The sequence below is a fragment of the Rhea pennata genome, chromosome Z (assembly GCF_028389875.1).
Source record: "Rhea pennata isolate bPtePen1 chromosome Z, bPtePen1.pri, whole genome shotgun sequence".
Lineage (NCBI taxonomy): Eukaryota > Metazoa > Chordata > Aves > Rheiformes > Rheidae > Rhea > Rhea pennata.
Window position 1 is genome coordinate 48,267,486 of NC_084702.1, and position 16,320 is coordinate 48,283,805.

A 16,320-nucleotide genomic window follows, 5' to 3' on the forward strand; every position below is an offset into this window, starting at 1 on the left:
AACTCATTTTTAAGCCAAAAATGTAAGCTATCATTAAATGTAACTCTGTATTTTTTTTACTGATATCCCTCAACAGAACTCTACTCAGAAGGAAGAGTTTCATTATTCAACACTGATTTTAAAATCCCTCACAAATATATTGTGTTTATTAATCTAAATGTTGCAAAGGAGCAAAATGTTGTATAATTTGGTGCTTATAGTCTGCGTTTTTTTCATGATTTAACCATTTTTTCCATATGTATTTTACAGATTCTGAACATGGAGTGGGGAGGAGAGTATTCTCTTGATTCTTCCAATTTAGACTGTTTGTTAAATGTTCTCCCTGGAGAATTGGAGTTTCAACAAATCCTTAATGATATTGATGAAAAAATAAAGAAGAATTCTTCTAGGTAAATGTTATTTTCTTTATATACAAAATATTAGTGAAAGCCATTATGTTTAGAAGGAAATACAACTGTTCTCTTGTTTCTTTTGTAGTTATAGGTTAAAATTCTAATAATTATTTCAGTAATGATTTCACCATAACTACCATAATGATTTGAGTACCTAACGCATTTTTAATGCCATATAATTTCCACACTTTAGTCTTTCTCCGTATGGTATTTTAAAAAGTACTCTATTTTAAATAGTTCTTCAGAACGCCTTTGTCTTAGGAATTATTGTAGAAGGTGAGATAGATAAAGAAGAAATTGTGTATTCCCATGGCAATTGTATTTTGTCTAGCTATGAGGTAGAAGTTTTATTCACTAAAAGAGGTGCAGGAGTTTACACAAAATAACTATTTGTACCCATAATGTTTTTTAAACATTTCTCATGAAAGTAGAAAAAGCAAGTAAGTTAATAAATGTATTATTTGTTAAATAATCCATTATTTTACGTCTTTCAGTTAAAATATTGATACTATAATAGAGAAATGTTGGTGCTATAATAGAGGAGTTTCTAACTAGCATTTGTTTTGTAATATATTTCATTTTTTATTTTGTTCCATATTGGTTCATAAAAATCAATGCTATAGAAACACTGGAGTACTGAATAAATTCTTTGTTTGTTCTGATTTTTTTGTATCATTATAGAAAAATCATCCAACTTTCTGTGCATTCTTTCCACTTTGAAAAGTAGCGGGAGTTTTTGTGGTTGAACTCTTTACTATCTGTAAAGCACTTTCATCTGTGGAAGTGCTTTTAAGCAAGAAAAGTAATCACTGCTGGGAAAAGTTAGTGTTTATTCAGAGATATAACAAGTAACATTTTTTATATAAGATATTGGGAAAAATTGCTTTTGTATAGCAGTGCATGTCATACAAATGTATGATTTCAGAGAATGCATCTGATGACATCTGGTTTAATATTACTCTAACGAAGCTCAAACTTGTGAGAGGTCTTTGTCCACTGCTCCCAAACAGCTTTCCAAGGAAGAATAAACCTTGCTGAAAACTGATTTAAGTGATCTCTGAATTGCTACTTTATTGGTTGTACCAAGCTGAGAGATTTTTCAGTCTTTGTATTATTCATATCCCACTTTCTGCACAATTTTCTTTTAGAAAAACTTAGTGTTTACAAATGCTTAGTTGTGACAGTAATAATCTCAGGGTTGCAGTAATAGAGAATACCTGTGAGGTATGCTGTTTTAGACCCCTCTGTAGTGCAATTTCATATTGCAGTTTCCAAGCTTTTGATATCAGTGAAATGTTGATGTGTGCTTTGAAGATTTTAGCTGATGTTATCACAGAGTTATAGGTATTTAAGTTTTGAGTTGCTATAGTGTTACAGATCTAGAAAAAAACAGCATCAGTATTTTTGGCAGATATATAAACTAGATATTGTCACCTTTTCAGCTACCAGCTAAAATTGATTTTTGTCATTGCTAGGCTGAGCCAGTCTGAAAATTTGGATGATAATTATCAAGATGAGTCTTTGGGATGGATGCCTTAATATTTTTGGGGGTTTTTTTGTTTTGAATATATGTAGATGTATGCTGCTGGTTGAGAAAACTTTTGAACTTTTTGTGAAAAGGGAGGCTAGCTGTTAGCTCCTTTTAATAGTATTTTACATCAATTAATAACATTTTAAGGAGTATTATCACAACAAAAGAAACTATTTATTTTTTTAAGAAAGTTGTGAGCATCTGTCATAATTTTATTCCTACAAATAGAATGGCATTCAGCTATAAGTTCTGTAAGACCCAAAGGGTATTTTATCCAAAGAAAGCAAGAGATTGCATTAGGGTGTGCTAGCACAGCTATGCATGTCAGGAAGAACTTTCTGTTTTTGCTGAACTGACACACTAGCTTTTCGATAGATTTTCATAAGAAAAGGCAGAAAGTAGCCCTGTGGTTACTAGGTAATAATTTGCTTCTATAATATGTCAGTTTCAGAAATGGAGAGGAGTTTAAAAGAAGATGGACAGCAGCTGATGTGACTTTTAAATTAAAAAGAGTATTTTTATTGCTAATATATTAGGGGTAGTATGGAATGAAATCATTTTCAAGTTACCATTGATCTTTGTAAGTGGTATGATAAGAGCAGCTCTGTGTGTTACAGTGATGCAATTGGAATAAAATCTATTTTCATCAGATAGATTTATGATTTTATTATACCACAGAGAATAAACATAATAGTATACATCATATATATATTTTTAAAAATAAAACAGTGTAAAAAATTATGATCCAAAAGTGTGTAAATCACTAGAGCACCCATTTATTGCCTTCTAGCTGAATAGCTTTTATAAAATTGTGTGACACGACAAATCAGATATGCTTTCCAACAGTTGAATTACCTTCTGGAGTTTTGTATTGTACCAATTCTATTTGGTGGCATAACAAAAAAAAAAAAAAAAAAAAACAACAAACAAAAAACAAAAAACAAAACAACAAAAAAAAAAAAAACAGAGGCCATTGGTGGGAAATTGTTCTATTTCTAAGTTTTAAGGAAGTAAGTAAGTGGCTCATTCATTCACTGTTACATAGCAGAACTCCTATTACAGTTAAATGTCAACTTTATTTTTACAGTATTTTATAGAGGCAGCTAAATATGAACTCTCAAAACCATTGTCATTGCTGGTATTTTTATGTTTTTATGTGCCACAATAGGCTCAGATTATTCTAAAGCCTGAAGTTGTATTCATAATTTCATCAGGACTGCTATTTCTCTTCGGTCTTTCCCCTCACTTACACTGTTTTTCAAAAGAGATTGAATTTTTGTTTTCTAACATGGAAGTTTAAGAATTCTTAACAGTGAATTTATGAAAAATCCACAGAAGTAAAATTTCAGCCGATTTTTTAATACTGCTATTAGTAATTGATACAACTACAGAAAAAGAGGTGACTGAGAGAGTGAACTCTCTTTAGTAATTGAAGTTTTTTGTTTGTTCAGCTTTGGCTTTTTCCTTCAATGCGTGATTGGCTGCTTTTTAGTGGTGATAGCTGTTATAGGAGGCTGTAGGAAGGTGCAAGGTATTCTAGGTCTCCTGCAGCAGAATTACAACTCAGAATTCAACAAAGGTATTCACTAATAACTGTACCTCTTTAATACATTGGAGACTATATCTTTGTGAGGCTTAATTTGACCTCAGTCTATTACACTTCAACCTGACTTTCTGTCTGTTCAACAGCAATTCAGTCATCTGGGAGAAGAGTAAATTGGTGATGGTCTGTTTCAAGGACCCCAGTAGAGTCATGACTAATAAGTACTTACAACATTGCAACTTGTCTCCTAACTGTTTAATATAAATTGTAATTATTATTTGATCAACTAACAAGATCCTTACCTTGCAAACCTTAGAATATCTGAGAAGTGTCACAGTCAGAATGGTAGTATGGCATTTCCCATTTCCTCTGGCTGTTGACTATACCTGCTTGGAAATACCTCCCTGCATCCATACCTCACGATTAAGGGTGAGAGAGGAGTCAGATAGGTTCCCAAGCGCTCCTGTCGCATTCCGTTCTCCTGCAGCAGTACTGAAGCATGCAAGGGCTCATATTATTTTAAACTGAGTTGTGCTGCAGGAGGTATGTTTCTCATTTTTATTTTGAAGGAAATTTGTAGTTCTTCCTTTCTGGAATCTGTCGTTCTTCTTACACCTCACTTACTTGTTATTCCGGACAACTAACAAAGTCTTGGGATCTCCATGCAAAATCTCAAAGAGTGGTTAAATATTTGAATTTTCAAATAGAGCCAATAAGACAAGAGGTCATTATGTTCATAATGCTCACTTGGGCCCAAGAGTTATCATAGCTCTCAGAGAAACTTTGACTCTCCTGTGTGTATTTTGCCTACTTATTGTAAAAGTACATTCCTGTGGTATTTAATTTTGAATTTTGTACTTACTAAAGATGTTAGAATGACGTTACTAAAATCTTTATCAGAAGAGTATCTGTCTACCCACCTACACTGTGTTAATTGCTAGAAAAGAATAATTGAACTCAAAAAGGAATGTAATTATTTTATTCGCTTTCAGTCTGTGTCAACTTTGTTATGATTGATTACTGAGATCAGGGTAGTTGCTCCTTATCATCTTGCTAGCTGGGACAGCACAGAGCTCCTCAGAGGCTGACTATTTTAGTAGATACCCATTCTTAACTCCATTCTACAGTGATTATAATTATGTCAGTGTCTAGTTAGTTAGCTGTCATGCACAGCTACAGAAGCTATAATCACATCTTTGACTGCATTGTGAAATATCCCATTTCATATCATTTCATATGAGTAAACAGAAGACAGTGTTTTTTACCCATTATTTCTCACTGTCATGTTCAGGTCAGTGGAGTTAAAAGACTCCTACCTTTCACTACCAGTCTTCTGAAATAACTTATCAAGACAAAGCTTACATATTGTGAATATAAATACCTGAAGACTTTAAAATAACATTGGAAGTTATTCTAAAGATATGCAGTGGTTCAGTTAGAAATAATGGTTCTGATATGGGAATTGTTGGTAAGTTTCTCTGGTAGAGGTACAGCAAATTCATAACTATTGTACTTATTTCTGATTTCAACTATATAAAGTTCTTTTATAGAGTCAGTGAATATGTTTTTAAGTGGCTAAATTGGAGATATAAAATAGCTTGCTAACTCCTTGAAGCAGAGGCTGCTCCTCTGTTTTAAGTTGTAAGGTCCAAGGTTATAATAAGAAGAATTTGAAGTGATTTTTGCAAGGCTTCTTGCATTGTAAGAAGACTGCCACTTTTCCAGACTCATATTTTAAAGAATTTGTTGATTTTTAAAAAAGGTATCAAGACATATTTGTCTTAACAGCACTTTTCTAAAGAGGTAAAGTTTATGCAGTTAAGTCTTTTTGTCAGTTCTGTATTGCTGCTTAGGAAATAATGAAATGAAGTAATATGCTTATGAAATAATGTTATAAAAGAATATGAAATGAAACAATGAAATATGAAATAATACATTTGACTTCATTTATGAAAGAATACGTTTAGCTTCATTTTTATTGGTCTGTTTTTTTGGAATATAATTTAGATATGAAATATGAATAAAGTGATAGGAAGTGTGAAATGCTTACTGAAGGCACACACAAATATTAGGTGATAACACAATTCATAGCAAAAGCTGCTTTACTTCCCAGGTTTCTCCTCTGCTGTTGAGGTTATCACTATAAAGAACACAAAATAGATGGAAGCATTCATTAGCTTATATGGTTGGGTTAATAAGAGTAAGAAAACAGGCATTCCAGAAAGAATAAGCTGCTGATTCGGTAGACTAGAATGGAACACCATAAACGTTATAGTTCTAGAACTATAATAGTCATCTTTTTTTCCAGAATTTCAGAAATCTTAGCAAATAACTTGTACTATGAGTATTACTGTAAGTTATCAGAAGTATCAAAGGAACATGACAAATGATAAATAGCCATTTTTGTTAAGATTTCTTGTTCTATTCAAGATCCCGTTGTCAAAGTACTCCCTATATGAATCTTTATGATTTTTCAGCTAGACTGTATCTAGCAGTTTAAAAATTTTACCCAAAACCAAGTCATATTTGTGGCCAAATTGCTGTTTATTAACACACAGTAATGCTTAGGCACCAGCAATGACCTCACCAATGGCCTGTAGATCATGGGACATTTTCTTAGTATTTTCTTTTTGGTAGGTCAATTTTCATAAAATAGAACAAGATGTTTGCTTCCACATGGAAGAATGTATACTAAGGAATATGCTTGTGCAAATTATACTGGTATAAGTTTCCCTCAGAGGTCTCTTATTACTCATGGTGTACTCATGGTCTTCTGACATAGACAGTTTTCCAAATGATACGATGAATTTTCTATAAAATGCCCTATTTTTTTAGAAGTCAAACTTTTTTGGAATATAAATGGTAATAACAAAGTAGTGTTATGTTAGTGCCTGTCTTCAAAAACTGGAGGAACAATTATTTAACTAATTTTGAAACAGTCTAGATGTTCTTAATAAAAGACGTGTAAACTCTGATTCTACAAGGAGATCTGAATGGCTACAAGTATCTTAAGTGTAATTAAGTGACACAAAGTTTAAAGATAATTTCAGTTTGTACTTGAGCAGTTCAAATTTAACCAGTTTCGCTGTCGTTTTGTAACTGTTCCGTATGCTATATGAAATAAATTGAAACAATGCTTGTTAGGAATTGAAAGGAGTTAAAATTCATCCTTCATCTTACATACAGGCAATAGAAAATGATACATGGGGATAGCAACCTTTCATTTTTACACTGTTTTCCAAAATAACGTTGTATCAGGGTGACATTGCTTATACTATCAGTTCCATTATAGTGCTTGATCTGCAGCTCAAAGGTGCCCCAGTTTGTCAGTTGATGCAGTCACTTCAAAGTAATCTCTCCACACAATGAGATTATTCCTAAAAACTGTCATTAATTTAATAAATAAGAGCAATTAGTTCTCTATTTGAAGAAAAAAATGTTCTATCTCTCTACAGTGAGACTACTTACCAAACAGTACTGACATGCTACACCAGAAAAGCACTCCTACTGTGGACACAGATGAAATAACAGAACTTCATTTAGTTTATGAAAAACCTCATCTCTAAGAAAGAGAAACTATTTCAGTGAAATCACAATTTCATTGGTCTAATGGTATACCAGTAGGACTAACTGTAATCATTGTTGTGCCCTCAGAGGCTCAAGCTATTCCTAGTATGAGACTTAGCGTATCTTTCTGGGAAAACTCATTAATTTTAGAAAAAAGAATATGAGCTTAACTTTCAGATTGCTTTGCTACAGGGAAAGCTTATTTTTTTTCTTTGAGCTTTTGTATTGCAGTCCTAATTTAGTAGTTTGTTGACTATCGTTTTCTGTTTATGACTACACAATTCCATGAATTCAAAGGGGAAACATTAATGGAAGAAAAATTTGTTGAGGGCTATTAAATACTAAGACACTAGCTGTGCTCTAAGTCATCGTGTCACAAACTGCTAGAGATCATGAGGCTATTCTGAGAAATATTGGTATATGTGGTCCTGTTCTTATGTTCTTGGCATCTCCTAATGACTGCTGTTGGGAACATGTGGATTTCAGTCTGACCAGGCAGAGCCATTCCACTGTAGTACAAATGGGCTAATTTCCAACAGAAGAGTTAAGCACCTCCAGGTTAGGTACAGCAACACCTAACTTTGGTACCTGAACTCTAAAAACACAAACTGGATGCCTCATCTTTTCATTAGGGTTAGATGTTTCAAGGAAGATTCACAGAACATAGATATGAAGTAAAGAACCAGTTAACAGTAGTAAACAGGGAAAAAACTTTAAGGACAAAACTATGTTTGATTTCCTGCAGATCTTGGATGCCTAATGTAGATACAGTCATGTCATGTGTGCAACCATATTTTATATTGACTGCACATGATTTTAAGACAGTGCATGCTGTCATCTCAGAGGCTTAATGTCAGTTGACATTGTCTGGGTTGATGCCTCCATTTATTCAAAAAATCTGAACTTATTTACTGCACTGAACTTACAGCAATGTATTTTTTTATTAACCCTTAATGAAAAGTGATTATTTGAAAGTAAAAGAGATTGGAATTTAGTACTTACTATGGTTTTATATAATCATACTATTAACGTTGTAATTCATTAAATTTATTAAGCATGCTTTTTCCCATCATGTTTGTATACAGATTTTGTTTACAGTTTTTTAAACTTCAGCAAATTTGAAAAACAGACTCTTTTATAAAAAAAGAATGGGAATCAAAGACTCATTCTGACTCTACTAATATGAAATTTCAAAGGCTTAAATACTAGCCTACACTTTTTATCAGAATAATTTTAATCCTATTTGGCAGAAGTGTTTTAATTAAAATGAATGCTTTCTAAAGTCTGATGACATACATAAACAATGCTTTTTCATTGGTAACCAAATTCCTAGATGTTTAACGATGTAATTCATGTGATGGAATAAGCATCTATAATTAACTATGTTCATATAATATTAATTGTTGACAAAAAAAAATTAGAGAAATAGCAATGGTTTTAGATCATACTTAGTTACAACATGTTGTAAGTAAACAGTATGAAAATAATTTTATTCAGTGAAAACCAGTTTTAGTCCAAATTTGATGTTTATTTTATTGACATAAAAGGATTAAATAAAATGAATATAGTTATCATGGTTTGTACCTATACAGAGGTACACTGAAATCTATGTGCATAATCTTTTAATCAGTGTTAGGACAAATTACTAAAATATCTGGCTTTGTGAAGAGTACAGCTTAGTTATAGTGTGGCAAGATGAGTCTAAAAACTGGTTCCTCATTGAAGCAGATTGACATCGACTGACAAGAGTAGACCCTTTAAAATGCACGATGCTGTAATCTGTAGGTATGCAATCTTGAGTATGACTGAATAAGACACATCGGCCTGCCACAAGAAAATCCTTTGATACTGTTCCAAGGGTCAAGGTGTATAAACAAGGCATTTAGTTTCATAGTCCTGGGAACAGGTTTCACAAGTTAAAAGGGTACATGCAAATCTTTTATCAAGTTTAGAACTGATATTCGTGGCTGGGCTATGCCATCAGGAGACTGAGTGGGCCACAGGCAGAGAGAGATTGTTTTTCATGGAAGTCCTTTGTGCTCCTGATAAGGACTTTTGTTGCTGAGAAGATATTTGCTTCAGTGCACTTTATTTTGAACTCACTCATACTCAGAATTTTCTTGAAAAGACTTCATTTGTATAGAGAAAATTTTAGAGAACTTTGCCTTCTTAATTTTTTAAAAGTTTTTAAATACATTAGCGTTTATTACAGTTAGTGAATTTGGTTTCTGAAGATGATGCAGCCATAAAATGTGCATCTTCTTTTCAAAAGAGTAATAAACTTTGAGCAGTTTACCTCATGTCTGTTAAACATAAAGCAAAGATACCCATAATTCTTAAGCAATATAATTAAGTATGGAAGATGAACTGCTCAAAATGACCAGCTTATTTTAAGACAGTATGTTTTATAAGTTGTGTAGTCGCAATTATTTTGGTAACAGTTTATCTAAAATCTCCTTTTTTTTATCTCCCCTCCAAAATGTTGCTGTCATTCAGCACTTACGTACTTACTGCCTTTACATTCTGTATATATAGTCGGTGCATTTTTCTTTTTCAGGTTGGTTATTATTTACCACAAATATTTTAAAGAAACAAAAAGCACAAAGCAAAACCTGTCACAGGTGATATGTATTGATTCACTGGTTGCATTCACTGGATTTTAAAAATCATTCTCTGGAAAAAATATACTGCTTTCTTTTGTTATTGCATGTAACTTAAAAATAAAAGGAAAGTACAGTCTACTGTTTATCAGTGAACTTAATTTAGTGTGATCATTTGGTTAGTTTTTCCACTAGTTTTCTAAAATGTCAGTTCACACTAACAGACTCAATTTCCAGAGCTATGGACGACGCTCATTTATTTTATTGCTCTTGATCAGAATGAGACAGTAAATAGCTAATAGGAATTTAGGGTACATTGCATAACATTCGGAAAAGGAAAAATATAAATCACTCAATAAAGGAGGAGAAAAATAAGTATATATTTTTTTCACATATTGAAACATTACTTCAAGTTGAAATAAATGAAAAAATTACAGTCAGTACGTGATAAGCAAAATGGCCTTTCATCACTAATTTCTTGTTACAAATTGATATTCATTAATAGTGTTTGAAATCTCTATTTTACTCATATTCAGAACAGATTACCTTTTTAATAAAAATAGTTTTCTCCTGAAATATGACAAGTCATAGAAAATGAATCTTTCCATACAGACGTCTTAAGTAAAAATATTACAAAATTATTCTAGATTACACTTGAATTTTAAAAAATACTGTCTTGCATTTGTTTTTGAAAACTGGAGATTTTTTAGTTTAGTGGGTTTTCTTCACCGCTTGTAATACACTTAACACTTTGCTTTGCAAATTTTCTTCCCTTTTTTTTTCCTTCTTTCCTCTTTTTCCCCTCTTGCACTTCTCCTAATCTTTTCTCGTCTTGTCATCATCATTATCTTCTTGCCTGCCCTTCTCTTTCTCCAACCTTTATCAGAATTAGTCAAGTTTGAGAATGTTAGAGAACAGTTAAGGAAACAGACTTCATCTTTATAAAATAGAGACCTGACTAGAAGTACAAGAAGTAAGCTAGTTGTCTGTCTTGCATTATGAGAATAGAAGCTACTCAAGTAAAATGAAACTAGTATCAGTTTTATTGCCAGCTCAGCTTGTATTAAACCTAGACCTACCTAGATTTAGTTAACACTATTTTTTCTAACTGAAACTGTATAAAATATTGAATATTGCCTTCTTAAAGGCAATATTGCCTTTGAAAAAGTAGTTCATGGATAAGGAAAAATTCTTTAGGACATCATATAGATTGCTTCTAGATTTTTCAATTTCGTTCTTTTCTAGTGTCCATACAAACAGAAATAAAATCTTTTTAGAAATGCTGTTGTTCCTAAGTTGTGACTTTTGCAACCACAATCACAATAATGAGCATACCAGCTGCATACTGTTTCACAAACAGGATTATGATTAGCATTAAGGAGGGGATCAGGTCCTTGAAAACAAACTATTTTCATTCAAATATTCTAATGACAAAAACAGGAAAGAAAAGATGTGCCTTCTCAGCAACTGTCTCTAAAATTCTTTTCAGCATTTTCTGTCATGGGTCAATGGGTCTTTAATAGGTTGTTAATATATGTTGTATGCTATAAAACAAATACTGACTGATGAAGAAGCTAAATGGCACATTCAACTTTGAATATGGTAGTTCAGTTTATATTCTTTACTTTAGCCAATTAAGTACTGAGGACCTATTGGTCCTGAATGATGTCTTACTCACTAACTACTTTATTAAAAACTACAAGATTATTTGAGAAGTGAGATACTTCTTCTTCTTACTGAGTGTGGTATGTCTGTCCTTGAGGAAATTTATTGTAAATCTACTTCAACTATATTTAAATGTTAATTATACAGTTTCAGCTTTTATTTTGTGAGAGTAACTTAATCTAGTAGAAGAACTAGCACTACATTAATTTGAAGTAATTTTTCCTTTTGTAATGTGGAATACATAAAATGGTTTAATCTCATGAAAAATAGCATGAAAGAAACCCTATGTTTTTTGTCTTTTTTTTTTTTAGCGTCGAACAGTGTCTTAAAGACCTACAATCAGAAATAAATGAAAAATGTACTGATGAACTACTACAAAATACAACTGATTGCCTTCAGTGGCTAAATAACTGCAATTTTAGTTCTCTCAAACCTTCTTCCACAGACCACAGAGAGCTGATGGAGTTCCTTCGGACCCTGGTAAAAATTCTTTACTAAATATTTTTACGTTTGGGAAGGTTGGTTATAAGATGTTTATTATTTTGATGTCAATTAGTGTTCTTATTTCAGTCTTCATTGAAATGAATATAGTTCAGAAATTTTAACATGTGACTCAGTATTGTTTTTATTCAATGTCCACAGCAGGTATTGCTGAGGTTTACATTTCCCTTTGATCATGTCTTAACTAGACCCACTTGGGGCTGTTTTATAAAGACAAATTGGTAAAAATGTCTGAAGTTACTATCTACACCAAAACTCCTATTGTTTCTATTGATTCTTTAGTTCTATCAGTATGAATTAAATGCATCTAATATAGATAATTGTCCTTTATGCATTCTTTAAGCATTAACTTGCTACAAACTTTTTCTAAGTAGAAATGTGGGAGCTACTAGCAAGTAGTACAACCAGACATAGCCAGAAATCAAGTTTCACTTCAGTGATTAATTCCATGATTCTGGAAAACATTTTCATCCAAAATTTATCTGAAAAGTTGAACCTTAGAATGCATATGTGGAAGTGGAATTCTGTAAAATTGAGTGGGCTACATAGGTGAAGGATGATACCTCAATAAATGACAGATAGCAAGTTACATAAACTATATATATATATATATATGTATGTGTGTGTGTGTGTGTATGATGTACATATGTATGAATGTAAAAATAAATAAGCAAAAACAGTATCCAGTGGATTGGTATTATGGGTCACTTCCATTTCCTGGTTTAATTGAAGGACACAAATATCTTTAGACTAAAAGTGGCTATATTGTCAGAGAAAAACTCGTTCAAGTAAGTGGAGTATTTTCTCCTTCAGGACTAGCCTTTGAGTAAAACTCAAAGTTCATCAAATCACCCTCCAGTTTTTTTAATTGTTGGAACTGGCTATTGGCCTTCCAGTTGCCCTAGAACCCATTGGATACTTGCGTGACCTGTAGCACTGGTTAGTTTAAGCTGTGTCAAATAATGAAGTCATCTGTATGAATATAAAGTCATTAATGTTCGCGCAGTGAAGAAGATAGAAACATGTTTGGCTCGCTTACACCCCCAAAATTATTTTATTCTCTTCTAGCACTGATGGTCTGTATGAATATTACTGTTAATAATCACCTTTCCTAAGGTTATCAGAGACTCATTTTACTGGATCTGGACAAATTGAGTGAATCCCAGAAGGTGCTGTCTTTTGTTAGTCCAGTTAGACCCTTGCTTAACACTCTCAGAAGAGGGCATAGCAATGTGCTACCTGTGTCCATTTCCTATGCTCATCCTTCTCCTAGGTCTAGTCAAGCTGTGCACCTGAACACCAGGTGGCGGCATTTGTTTGTTAAACACCAAAATGTTGCCATCTCAGGAATACTTTGGGCATATCTAAAATCAAATGTGCTTTCTTGCTCTTCAGCTTCCCAGGTGTATAGCAGTGCCTGTAATCCTGACTTCATGATGATCTGACTTGTGGGCTTTAGAGGCAAGCAGAGCCTAGAGATTGGCTCTGCTATACAAATGGCAGAAGTGTGAGAAGCCTAGAAGCCTCAATTCTGCACGGCTGGTGAGGAGAACATCTGTGGAGTGTGGGAACTGGAACTTTAGTGTTTCCAAGCTCATGGTTTCTCATCACACAATCCTGCCTGTTTGTTGTGTAGATAAGCCTGCAAATGAAAAGTGTATACATAAATGCAGACACTCCATGTATAGCAAGTTGCACTTACAGTAGATAATCCTTAATTCCATAAACAGTTCTTCAGTAAATTATTTGCAGTCATAGTCAGCATTAATGAGAACATTACAATCTGACCTTTCTTCACTGTGTATTTTCATCCGTTGAATTTAATTAATTACTCAGCTGACTTAATTCCTCACTTCCAAACTTTTAATTAAGTAATCATCTAATACATCTTCAGTAATAGTAACCCTCCACCTATTTCAGAACAATATCCCTATCCATTATTATGCCTTGTTATATGTATTTATTTTTTTAGAGATTTTGTTTATCTTTTCAACTGCTCAAACAGTTTTTAAAAATAGTGCAAAGTACAGCATGTACATTGGCTGAGGTGCTGCATTTAGGTGTATTATTAGCCTAGTATTCTCACGTATTTGCGAACCCTGTGGAAATCCTAAGAGGTTCTTCATGAAGCTTGAAAATGTTTTAGTGTGTGAAATTTTCATCACTGTATGCTATACATGCTAAATATCTAAAAGCTGAATATGTACATGAACACATCTTCATTCAATTCCCTTGCAGCTAAACACATTTTCTTAACAAAATCTTTATCTTATAGTACGTTTATTGATTCAGAGCTAGCAGGTAGACATGAATGTTTTCTTGTATGCTATTGTCACTAACTTTTTGGGCTTGTGAGAGAACTTTTCACGCTTCTCTAAGACCTTTGGATGCTACTTTGGATATATTTATTTTGAATGGACTTGGCATCATCTTTTGAACTATTTTAAAGATTAATTTTCAAATAGAAAAGCCTATCTCAATATAGACAATGTTCAGAGACTTGATGAAACTATTTCAGAGCTTCAAAGATCACTACACCTCTTTTTCTGAGGAACAGCAAGTCCATGATGTCAAACTTCCTATTTTTAGTGCTATGTTTTATGTTCCAGGGGGCTTGAAATAATACTTAGATTCTTATAGGTGAATAAAAATAATTTTGCTTAAGCTTAAGAAATAGCAATAGAGATTTACTCAGAAGACGACGTTCTGGATTCATCATTAAAAGGCATGACTTACATTCAGCAGTTTGAAAGCTTTTAGAGTTCTCTTGTGTTTTTCTGTTTCAGAATAGAATATCTGAGCATAATTCATAAAAATTAACTTTTGAACTCCAGAAGCCTACACATTGAGACTTGGCACTTCTATAGAGTAGTTAGTGATTAGGATTCCAAAATTTACAAACTGAGACACACTTTGCTTTTAATAGTGCTTTAGTAGATAATAAAATTACATCAACTTTATGTATATATGTCTATGGTTATATGATATAAGGTATTGTCTAGTTAAACATATTTCTATCACATGCACATGCTTTTATAGAATGTCACCTACTGGACCAGTAATTTCCTTTCTGACTACCATATTTGTGTCCTCTTTATAAGTCCAAAAATTTCATATGAAGCATCCTGAAATGGAGATGCAGAAAAGAAGAAAAATAAAGGAAAATGTTAAAAGTTTTTAACATTTTCCTTTAATGGAAGACAGTCCTGGTCTCTGTCTTTTGTTCAGAATTAGATAATGTGGTGCTACTCTTTTATTTTTTAATTTGCATCATGAAACACTACAAAATAGAAGGCAGTAGGAAAGTATTGTTCTGTTCCATAAGAGTGCAACAGTTTTAACTCAGCCTGAACAAAGACAAAAATTTGAATGTTGAAAATTCTTTTCACTCAAAAGCGTGAAAAAAAGCAAAACAGGCCAGCAAAAACTTTTGTTCTAAATTTTGTCTCTTTTTTTCACATTTCTTATAAATTAAACTATATATTGAAGAAGGGTTGGTACAGAAGCAGCTTGAACATTTTGTATTTTGAAATTGTTACAGTTAAGTACAATACAATATTCAAATTTGATTTTTTCTCTCTTTCAGAATGAGAGGAAGAAATTTAAACTAGTCATTTCCTGCAAATAGTTCAGGTTAAATGAATCAGCAGTTCTATGCAGAAAAGTTGACTGAACTAGCCTCATTTTATAGGATGGACTATAGCTAGGAGACCCAGTTAAAGGATATAAATCCTACCCTAGAGTGATTTGCCTTGACTATTTCTCTGTTGGAAGATCTGAGGGAGAAGTGGTTGGGCGGGGAGCAAGAGAAAGGACTTCTAGATCCCAGGACTAGACTTCTTGGTGTCTGAAGCCTAGGGTCAACAGTACAACCAGTTTAAGTCAATTTTATTCTAACTGTGATTGGGAAATTTGTAGTGCAGCTGGGAGGACTGGAAGCAGTCTTTAGAAGTGAAAGCTTGAAGGGCTTAGGGCTGTGACCAAAGTCAACCTCCAAAAGGAAAAAATGTTGAAGATGTGGGAAATGAGCTTGTAACAGACAAGAGTTCTTCACTGATAGAAGAAATAACATTTTGGTATCCCCAACCATGGGACTTCTGCTTTGCCTTCTATGTATCAGACACACCTTGTTCATGCAGAGGATTTTTTTCATAGGTATTAAAGAAAGTTGCAACCTGCAGCTTTAATTTATGTCATTCTGAGCCAATCTGAAGATACTGTGCTTTGAAAAGACAGCTTCTAGTTGCTGCGTGGCCTCTTGGACCTTGAGCAGCTTCAGAGTTCTGACATTAGAGAGAGAAGGGCCTCTTTAGATTCAGATGAAGTAGAAGCAATTTATGCATCCATGTGGCTTCATCTGCTTTGTTAGCTAGCTTCCTTCTTCTCCAACCCGTATAGCTGAAGTGTATTTTGAGGTTGGTACTTTGTATAAGGCTGCATCTAGGTTTGACCTTGCATAGCTTGCATAGCTCCATACTCTCTTGCACTATGTGACCTAAGCCTTAACAAGTTTTTGGTTTT

At 33.2% G+C, this 16,320-nt stretch overlaps 1 protein-coding gene across 3 annotated transcripts in view; it reads left to right on the forward strand.

Moving 5' to 3' along the window:
- Window positions 1-16,320, forward strand: part of KIAA0825 (KIAA0825 ortholog) — a 250,949-nt gene that overhangs the window by 33,241 nt on the left and 201,388 nt on the right. For all 3 annotated transcript variants that reach the window (XM_062599053.1, XM_062599054.1, XM_062599055.1), the window contains 2 exons: window positions 250-389; window positions 11,610-11,778. In XM_062599053.1, the coding sequence (XP_062455037.1) occupies window positions 259-389; window positions 11,610-11,778 (300 nt within the window). In that variant the 5' untranslated portion in view covers window positions 250-258. The remainder of the gene's footprint in view (window positions 1-249; window positions 390-11,609; window positions 11,779-16,320) is intronic.